The sequence below is a fragment of the Epinephelus moara genome, chromosome 18 (genome assembly GCF_006386435.1).
Source record: "Epinephelus moara isolate mb chromosome 18, YSFRI_EMoa_1.0, whole genome shotgun sequence".
Lineage (NCBI taxonomy): Eukaryota > Metazoa > Chordata > Actinopteri > Perciformes > Serranidae > Epinephelus > Epinephelus moara.
In genome coordinates this window covers 23,930,316-23,940,649 of record NC_065523.1, presented here as the reverse complement: position 1 = coordinate 23,940,649, position 10,334 = coordinate 23,930,316, and the positions used below count along the sequence as shown (strand labels likewise).

General features: G+C 44.3%; 1 protein-coding gene across 1 annotated transcript in view; it reads right to left on the bottom strand.

Annotated features, from left to right (window-relative positions):
• Window positions 1-222: 222 nt before the first annotated feature.
• Window positions 223-10,334, bottom strand: part of coro7 (coronin 7) — a 156,335-nt gene continuing 146,223 nt past the window's right edge. Inside the window, exons 10-28 of the mRNA XM_050069936.1 lie at window positions 9,245-9,299; window positions 8,977-9,034; window positions 8,727-8,872; window positions 8,241-8,339; window positions 8,055-8,159; window positions 7,744-7,903; window positions 7,464-7,639; window positions 7,210-7,318; window positions 7,006-7,092; window positions 6,754-6,896; window positions 6,491-6,595; window positions 5,903-5,988; window positions 5,025-5,166; window positions 4,825-4,914; window positions 4,579-4,695; window positions 3,947-4,082; window positions 3,700-3,791; window positions 3,485-3,571; window positions 223-3,190 (exon numbers count right to left, since the gene is read on the bottom strand). Coding sequence (XP_049925893.1) covers window positions 3,182-3,190; window positions 3,485-3,571; window positions 3,700-3,791; window positions 3,947-4,082; window positions 4,579-4,695; window positions 4,825-4,914; window positions 5,025-5,166; window positions 5,903-5,988; window positions 6,491-6,595; window positions 6,754-6,896; window positions 7,006-7,092; window positions 7,210-7,318; window positions 7,464-7,639; window positions 7,744-7,903; window positions 8,055-8,159; window positions 8,241-8,339; window positions 8,727-8,872; window positions 8,977-9,034; window positions 9,245-9,299 — 2,002 coding nt within the window. The 3' untranslated portion in view covers window positions 223-3,181. The remainder of the gene's footprint in view (window positions 3,191-3,484; window positions 3,572-3,699; window positions 3,792-3,946; window positions 4,083-4,578; window positions 4,696-4,824; window positions 4,915-5,024; window positions 5,167-5,902; window positions 5,989-6,490; window positions 6,596-6,753; window positions 6,897-7,005; window positions 7,093-7,209; window positions 7,319-7,463; window positions 7,640-7,743; window positions 7,904-8,054; window positions 8,160-8,240; window positions 8,340-8,726; window positions 8,873-8,976; window positions 9,035-9,244; window positions 9,300-10,334) is intronic.

Genomic DNA, 10,334 nt, shown 5'->3' with positions numbered 1-10,334 from the left:
TTTCCCTTATCAAAATTTAGCCTAACTTGTTTAGCCCCCTTCCTGAGAAGCTAGCATGACATGGTTGGTACCACTGGATTCCTTAGTTCGTCTAGTTTTATATATGATATGATACTGGTGTCATCATTCCAGCTACAGCCCGCTACAGCCTCAAAGGTTTTTAAGCCATCCCCACATATCTATTCACTGCAATTTTCAGTGACTTCATCACAATAGAACAAGTTGGGTTCAAAAATGTGTTTATTGCAAGACAATATTGAAAAAAATCCACAAACCATTCCTCAAGTACAACAGATGAAAAACAACAATGCTTTACTCACTGTATAAAAAGGAAGTTTCTTTATTTTATTTAAACACAATGGAAGGCAAGTAATCCAATCCCAATGTCACAAAGTATGGCGTTGAAGAATCACAAGCACATACAGTGTACATCACACACAAACACCTACGACACCTGCAGTTCACCTGTACAACGTGATGTGCACGACCATGCATGGCTGAATTGACGCTTCGCTTCAGTCCATCAGAGGTTGTTAACAAACGCTGGGTTCAAGCCTGGATTAGTGACGATATTGCTGTAGCCCTGATTGGAAATTACACGATACCTGTTTATGGCTGCATTGTAATTTATTAATACTGTCCTGTCGTTGTCTAACTACCACCATGATTACTTAATACTAGTAAACATTAGACAAGAAAATTAGCTCATTTAAGTGAGGAATATCCCCGAACAGTCTGAAAAACAAAAACAATCATGATTAAAAGTTGCCCAGCAAACAAGAAAAGAAAGAAAGGAAATCTCAGAGTATACAAAGGCCCCTCTAAAAACTCCAGTAAGGAGGTGGTTTGGCTTTCAATGCATAACAACGTCCCAGTTTGACTGACCTTTAACCCCTACTTATATGACTATTATAAGACTACCAGACAGCAAAACATTCAATCAGATCTAACTTGTACAAATACAGTAACACATTATTTTTAAATGGCATTTCACTCTATCATTGGCAACAGAAAGGTGAACTCATTGTCGTCATCATAAGAAATTCCAGTTCATGGCCAAACATGAACACTGGTGACCCTGTTGTATCCTCAGTGTGGTTTTTGCTGCTGAAGGCTTGAGCATGTTACAGTAATCGTGTGTGTGTGTGTGTGTGTGTGTGTGTGTTTCACCTGATCAAACAGGAAGACTGTTGTTTTGCTTTTTTTTTTTTTTAAATCAGATGCATGATGTTCACTTATTCAATGAGATCATCAACAACATTACATCTTTCAGAAGACACATTGTGACTGAGTGTGCTCATGTGACTGGCCGGTAGGAAAAGCAAGCGGTGGTCCACAGCGGAGGTAAGTGTGCACACACAGATAACAACTTTGTATGCAACGATACACAACCTGGTGTGTTGATATCAGGAAACAACAGACTGGGCACAAGAGGAGGCCATTACGCTTTATATCAGGACACCTCAGAGTGTATTATCATGCTTAAAGGTACAGTGTGTGAGATTTAAGGGGGGTTTGGCGGCATCTAGTGGTGAAGACTGCACATTGCAACTAGATAAAACTTATGTCGATTAGAATTCCTTCAGCGTTCTGTGCTCAGGAGGTTTTTAACAGAGCCAAATAATCCACAGAGGACTCTTCCTCTCCACAACAAATGAACCTGAGGTCTCATTTATAAAACAAAGTGTAGCATCCATACTTAAAATGTACGTGCGGACAAAAGCCAAAAATGGCATGCAGCAAAAAAATACTCGACAATTTCTAGGGCTCCAGAAATCAGGCTTCCACCTCATCATCTGGGTTGCCAATGTCCTGTCTCCAGTTTGTTTTTATACATCCCAATTTTTGTGTGGGAATTGGCGAACGCCTTTTTCAGGCCTCATTTTGTGCGCACGCAATGTTTATAAATGAGACCCCAGGTGATTCAAACTGGTAAAAACACTGAATATAAAGCAGTTTCATGTTACAAATCAGTGTTTCTCCAACGCTGTACGGCATGTCGGAGACAGACTGCTAGCCCAGCACCTGTTTGTATTTGTTCACCTTTTATCTCTGATAACTAGAGATTCAGACGTTCAGGAGGGTTTTATCGGTGGCTGAATAATCCGCAGAGGTTTCTTCCACTCCCAGACAAACAGACCCGGTGATTTGAAAGGGTAAAAACACTTAATAAAGCAGTTTCACGTTAAAAATCAGTGTTTTTCCAGCAATGTTTGGCTCATGGCTGAGTGGCTGTTAGATGTGGTGGCCGATGCCAAAACACAAATGACCCTATCTAGAGCCAGTGTTTCGTTTGTCCGCTCTGGACTACTGTAGAAAAATGGTGGTGCAACATGGCGATCTCAGTAGACGAGGTCCCGCTCCCAGTGTAGATATAAACGTCTCATTCTAAAGTAACAAAAACACGACGATTCTTATTTTCAGGTGATTATACACTAAAGAAAAAATGAATTTCTGCCAATATAGCCCCCTAAATCCTACAAACTGAACCTTTAAACCACGGCCACATACCACTACCAAAAAGAGAAGCTATGCGAAATACTAATCTATAAAATCCATCTTTTACATCTGGCACTGTAGCATGACGCAGAGGTATTATTGCTATGATCACCTGCTGTTTAATTCACCTTGCACTGACTTAGATCTGTGGTTTACAGGAAACATGCTTGAGGTGTCCTGATATAAGATTTCAATGGACTATTTTCTGACATTTACTGTTGTGTCATCTTCTGCGGTGGGATTTCTTTAAAAACATCATGTATAGTGAGACAATTTTGTGACAAACAAAGCCATTACGATGTCAGATTTATCCCAGAATGACCTCTGTAATATTTAAGGATTACAGCTGAAAATGATTTTCATATCAAATTTCATGCAGTCGAATACGACGAACACCAAACTAGACAACATGACATTTGATTTTCCAAACCTTAACAGTTATTGTGATACATACTAATCTCAGAGGGTGTTATAGTTATGGTGATTTTTTTTTTTCGCATATCATTTATACTTTCACATTGTACAGTGTTGTTTGTGCGCTGAGATGTTAGCTGATTGAGCTCAGAGGACGTGTGGGTGGCACCATCGCACACGCAAATGGCAACATGATTTGACAGTTGATCTGTTCTCTCCTCTCGGCTGTTGGCACCATAATTGAACCAAAGGCAAGATGGCGTCCCCTCTAGTCATCCTGGACGACACAACAGGCACAGTTAGCAAAGATGGATTAGAGACATGGAATAAATTTGCGTTGACTTAACACGTTAAAACCTGAAGCAACATCACTTGTCTTGTGCTGCTTTCAGGCGCCTTTCACGAGTATTTAAACCTTTGAACCCTGAGCCAATTGGTGCGATTGCATGCATGTTCATTATATTCTACTGTATGTAACTGGTACAGTGGAGGCAGAGTGTGCAGCTTAAATCATGAACACTAGAGTCATTAGAGTCGAGACTTCACAGCTGTTTCCATCACATTCACTCACCCACTCGTCCTCGTCGACCCCCTCGAAGGACTCCTGCGGCAGCGGGTCGTCCATGTTCCCCAACTTAGCCACCATGGCACTGAGCAGCTGGGACGCACATACACATACTCAGTACATAAACACGGCAACTTTTCTTAAGTAACATGTACATGATGATTTTGAAGTGAATTTATGTACAAAAGATGGCCGACACACGCGATGCAGCTCATCCTCACCTCCTCTTTCTTCTGTTCATCAGTCTTCTCCTCCAGGTAAACAGATGAGGGCAGGTATTTCCTGACTGGAGCCTCTTTGGGGGCCTCGCTCACTAAGAGTTAAAGCACACACAGCGTCACAAACAAACACATACAAGGTCATATCCAACACTGGCATGTAGATTGTAGAAGTTAGCATCATCATTTGGAGCAAGAGCTGTGTCAGGCAAAGTCACATGGTGTGTATTCATAACGTCTGTGTCCACACCTGGCGTCATGTCTTTAGGTTTCAGGCTGATCTTTTTGTGCTGGCCGTTGGAGCCAGACAGCCAGGCAGAGGCAGTCAGTGCCGGTTCCCACCAGACTGCGGTGTCTGTGTACACATCGTCCTGGAAAAACTCTTTCTGGAGACACAGAGTTACACATAGAGTTATTAATACTTTATACAGTTAAAGCAACAACCATCTCATTACAGAGCAAAGAATCTCTGTCTGATTGGAGAACCGTTCGTCCGATCTACTTCACACTTGGCGGGTGTATTACCGGGGACCCAAGGACGTGCATTGTCTAAATTGGGGTGATTTGGAGACGCCACACGTTCAGTATAAGTAAACTTTGAGTGAACAAACTAACTCTGTGCTTCAGTGCAGCAGCCGGGGTGGAGCTTCAGGGATCTGCTTTGTTACGTCAAAGCCTGTTTGGGACCCAAAGAAGCAGACTGTCGAGTGATGTTGGTCCTATGTGCATCTCTCAAGAAAGCTGCAACAGCTGTACCACAGGCCGATCAATCAGCCGTTCTCAACAGGCATGATTGAACAGGCTCTGCACTAGTTTCCTAGAAATAACCAGTAGGAAGGAAAGCATGCACATGAAGTCCACTGGGTGGTGCAGTTGGCTCACCTTGACCCGTGGCACTCTGAAGGCCACCGGCTCTATGGTTGTCTTGGTGAGTATTACTCCCACTGCTATCTCCACATCCCGCACGTTGCACTCTGTCTTGGGCAGAAAGGCGAAGCCCTGCGGACAGGAAACAATCAGGAAGTGTCTGAGTTTAGCAAATAAAAGCACATACAGCATCACAAACATGTCACAGGCTTTAGTGACACATCAATTAAAATACGACAACAGAAGCTGTCAGCTCAGTACCTTATGAGGCTCAGAGGTGTTAAAGCTGCTGCACTCAACAAAATACGGATCTTCAGGGCAAACCTCATAAACGTGGGCTCTGGTATCACCCTGGAACAAAAATGACACATGCAGGTTTCATCTAATTCTTACGTTGTTCTCAGTTTTGATTTTCAAATGTATCTTATATGCAACGATAGTTTGATTTTTAATTGGCTCACTTTTGCAGAGAGGATGACCACACTGGTGTCGGGGTCGTAGAAAGGGATGAGAGTAGAGGGGGAGATGTCTATAGAGGCGGTGGCTACGGTTCCAGAGGACAGGGAGTCAGCAGAGTACAGGTAGAGTCCTCTCTCACTGCGACTGCAGAAGGACGACAAGAAAGAGTCAGCTGTGAACTTTTCTTTTGACTGACCTGCTGCTGCTCTGATAACACTGTAGAGGCCATATATAAAAGCAGTGGTTTGTTCTGCTGAGAAACTTTTGGCTACTGGCATTCATGTGGATACCACTTGACACAGAGCTCAACGCATCGACCTGGCTTCCAAATTCCCCAGATCCCAATCTGATTGAGTATTCGTGGGCCGTGCCAGTACCCCAGAGGTACCCCTGATCCACAGTGGGGCCTTTTTGAATCGGACTCGGCTCTGACATGTCGAGGCATGGACATGGGACCTCTGGGGCTGTGCTTTGGAGTCTGGCACCTGGGGGTTGGTGGTGGATCCTTTGAGACCTGTCGGTTGGGTACTGGCACATCCCGCGGATGCTCGATCATATTGGGATCGGGGGAATTTGGAGGCCAGGTTGATGCCTTGCACGCTTTGCCATGTTCCTCGGGCCATTTCTATGGGGGGGAACTTGGTCAGCAGCGGTGTTTGGATGAGTGAAGTGCCTCGAGTGGCATCCACATGAATGCCAGGACCAGAGGTTTCCCAGCAGAGCATGGCGTTGTAACGACATGGTCAGTATTGTTCATGTCATCTGTCAGTGGTTTTAATGTTCTGGCTGATCTGTGTATATTATATATATATTTCTATACATACATTTTTCTCCTACTTTATGACACTTTGAGAAAAAAAATCTTTCCCATGCTCAGTACCTGTCAAATCCTGACACCAGCAGGTACTTGCCCTCACACACCCACACCACACGAGCTCCCCTGTGGCCCTCAGGACCTGGACCCTCCTAAAAAAAAAGTAAGACATGTAATTGAAGATTTAATGTGTGAATGAAACAAAAAGAAACTTATTTAACTGATCAAACAACACTGTAATGAACTGCTTCCTGTCTGACAATCCTCTCACATATTCAAACTCACTGTGTATTATCACACAGGCATCTTATTGCTTTTACAAAACAGTAACACACTATTGACACGGACTCGGTGTGCAAAGCTGGAAAGACGGACTTTCCAACGAAGACTTTGAAATTCTTTTTACATTGCAAGATGTACAAAATGGATGATATATTTGGAGGACCCTGTTTGGACCCCCAGCCTATAACCCATAACAGAGTATGTCTACTATCTGGATATGATGAATGTCATAATTCCTGGCAATGTTCTTGATGTTCTGTATTATTGCTTTTGACAAAAAGGACCTAATGAAATCTAAGTGTCAAAATAAAAAGACAAAGCTCATCTTTTTTTAATTGCATCTTCCCATATTTCCCAATGTGCTGTACATACCTGCACAGGTGCAGTGGACTTGCGGGGATCATAGATGCGAACTTTCCCGTCTTTGCACACTGTGGCCAAGAGCTTACCATCTGGGCTCCAGGCCATGCCAAAGATCTGAATACAATCCACAACAAGAGACAAGAAAGACGAAGAAGAAGAAAACTTAGAGACTTGTAAAATGGACAGTTTGCTTCGTTAACACCAGTATGTTTAAGCAAACATATCCAAATGTCCAAAGTGCTGTGCAAACAGTCTATATCTTGGTCACCCACCTGCTCCTGATGTCCGGTGAGGATTTTGACCTGTTCTTCGCTCTCCAGGTTCCACAGTCTGACTGTGAGATCGTAGGATGAAGACACCAGGAGTCCGCTGGCCAGAGGGTGGAACTTGATCGAGTAAATCTTCTCCGTGTGGCCTACGAGGGGTCACAGCAGCTGTCAGTTAACTTTAACTTCTCCTGTTGTGTGTGCCAGGCTTGTCAGTCAAAAACCTTTTCCTAAACTGAACTGAGGGTGGAATCGTACCTTGCAAGATGAACTCAGGCTCAGTCAGGGTCTCTGTCAGCCCTCCCTTTGGCACCTGCCACACCCGGATCTTTGCATCATCACCAGCTAGCACAGACAGAGAGACGGCATGTCAAATCACACTCCTGCACATATCAGCACACACAGACGGCACAACATACAGCTACAGATTCTCACGCTGACACAGAACGTGCATTCACTCACCCACAGCAAGCCGGTGTGTGTCAAAGGGGTCCCAAGAGAAGTCGACCACATTGACAGAGTTTTGGATGGTGGGCAGGGCTGTGTCTGGAAGCCTGCCAGGCTGAGAGCGCTGAGGAGGGGAATACAATCAGTCACGCACTCATGTACAGTACACTAGAGTCTGATTTCTAAAGCATTTAAGTACAAGGGAAAAAAGAAACCCTCAACATTAGGCCGACCACAGTTTTTAATTTAATCCCAAGCAGCTGCCTTACCTCAAAGACGGCGATCTGGCCCCCAGAGATGGACAGAGGCACTGCCACTCGTTCGCGGTTGACACAGAAGCCGTCGCTCTCACCTGGTGTAGTCAGGTTGAGGCCCTTCAGGTTGGTGATGTGTGTGTCCCGGTGCATCACTGCGCCCTGGATATGACGGAACTTGGAGGTCGGCCCTGGATCAGAGATAATCCTAAATCAACAGCTTTGACGCTAAAGAACACCATAATGCAGAATGAGAGATTTCAAGTGTGTGTGAGTGTGTGTGCTGTGTGTATACCCAGCATGTTCTGGATGGCCTTGGCGCTCTGGCTGGGACTGGGGCTTGGGAGGAAGCCTGAGGAGAGGCCAGAGGTGGAGGAGGGAGAGCGGGACGGGGCAGCGCTGCTGCTGGGAGTGGTCAGAGGACTACTGGAGGTGGAGCAGCCACGTGCTGGATCCTGTAGAACAGTGGCTGGATGTTAAAAATTTCAACTACACCACATTTAGGATTGCACCAAGAATATCCACTTGTACAATTACTTCTAATGGATAGCCAGTGTAATCTTAATGGTCAGATGCAACACCAAGTCATACTAAAACATTTTCTACCTCCTTGCTCCCCCCACTGGTCAGCTCCTTCTTAGCAGGTGTCTGCTTTGCAGCTGGAGCCTTTGGTTTGGGCTGTTTGTCTGGGTGGAGGCTGACTTTCTCCACCTGAGGACACAGAGCTGATAGTGTGAGGCATCCCTACAGTGTGAAGGACAGATAAACTTACTGAGAGTAGAGATCCTTTACCTGCTTGTTCCCTCCGTTCCACCACTCCTCAGCAGACATGGCTGGAGTTGTGCCCACTGTATCTGGGTAAAGATCATCATGGAACTCGCTGCCTGAATGCTGGAAAACATGCAATACCAGTGCAGAGATGTACATTAGCTGCAGAGGTTATGAACCTAGGACTGGGTGCTGAACTTTAACAGTTAAAGGCACAGACCAGATTGCTTTGATACTATCGAGTATTGAAAAATGCTTTGTCAATTGGCACCAAATTTTCATCTAATAACATTGGTGACTGGCTGTCTAACATCACAGGGGCAAACAGGAAAAACACCATGTTAAGCTGCTAACTACTGTGAGCAATGTGTAAACGCAGATAGAAAAAAGTACTGTTCAGGAACCGGTATCAAAGTCAAGGTCAAGGTATCAGTACTTTGATCCATACCCAGCTCTAGATGAATCTGCTGTACATGTTGGGGTGCCAGCAGTGTCTGCGCGCATACACACCTTGCGAGGGACTTGATAGCTGATCGGCACAATGCAGCTGTCTGTCAGCTGAAGCACGCGCATCACTTCGCAGGACATGATATCCAACACATGCTTGGGTACCATGGCGACTCCTCGTGTTGAGAAGTCCGTCAGACAGTGGCTCACTATGGAGGTAAAATGTAGAGAAAAGAAAAACAGAAAGAAAAGGATCAGATACTAGGAGGGAGAGATGTAATAATCTGACCAGACAATTAAAGGATGACTTTACCTTGCGTGAGGAACGGCTCAGAGTTGGACACTTCGAAGCAATCGATCACGGTGTCTCCCTGTGTGAGAGAGAGCATCATTCAGTCATACAGTGTAGTGAATCAGAGACAGTTTATCACCTGTCTGAACAAGATTATCAGCACAGAAGTTAAATACTTATTGTACTAATGACCGTTGACCTTTAAAGTACATGACATAAAACTTTTCAGCCAAAAACTCTTCCTCAAAGTTTCCTCCTGACAGATAACACTAATAAAAATCTATCTCACCATGCCGGCCAGTGCGAGCAGACCAGTGTCATCATCAAACAGAGGGATCATCATCCTGAAAGCAGAGAGACCAGAGAGGGAAAGAGACATTCAAATCATGCTCAGAAACAGCACACTGATGCAGTACATTTACTATTACATTTAAATATATTACAGGGATACATGGATTATGAGACAATGGGCACCTAGGCACAGAGAGGCCCCCCACTTCTCCTACACAGGAGAAAGACACACAGACATTGTGGTTGTTTTGCCCTTTTTTGTAGCTGTTTTGTGTCTTTTTGCATCTCTTTGTGGTCTTTATGAGTGTCTTTGTGGTGCGCTTTCATTTGGGTGACATTCCCTTGACACTTTGGGCCCCTAGACCCATTCAGTAAGCCATCCGTAGTCACAGGTTCTGCAGGTTGAAGTTTCATAAAGGCGCCACTAGATGGAGCAAATCGCTCAATTTTAGGGAAAAAGTGTTAACGTATTATTATCAGGTCAGCACATACGGCTGCGCTGTGATTTCTCTCACTGATCTTTATCTGCAGTCAGAAAAAAAAACTCTGTTAAACAAACGCAGAGTCTGACTCAGTCACATTCACTGATTTCTACTGCTTGGTGCTTTTAACCTGCACAATAAAGGCAGAAAAATTTTTATTATCAAAGACAAATACAGCATAAAACTCACAATGAATACGTAGGAAAGGGACTCGGGAACTGGTTCCAGTTAAAAACAGGTTCCAAATTGCCTGATTCATCAGCATTGCGTGCCTCCGAGCTTAGCTATTCCTTTAATCAATGCCGACATGTTTTTCTAAAAGTTGCGCATTGCAAAACAATGACATCAAACTCATGCCTCTACGCTGCTGGAAACGTACAACTAGAAAGAGTCATGGCAGAGAGGAGGGAATGATCCAAAGCTTGGCCTCAGTTTCACGAAGAAAGATGACAACAGTGCTGCTTGTAATTTTGAGTCAGGGTGGAAACGCCAGGAATGTGCTATTATTATTATTACTTCACTATTTGACACAGTGCTTACTAACCGAGCAGCACGTCCCTTAGAGAGGGTAAATATCCTGTTATAATAACATTAGTGCCACACAGG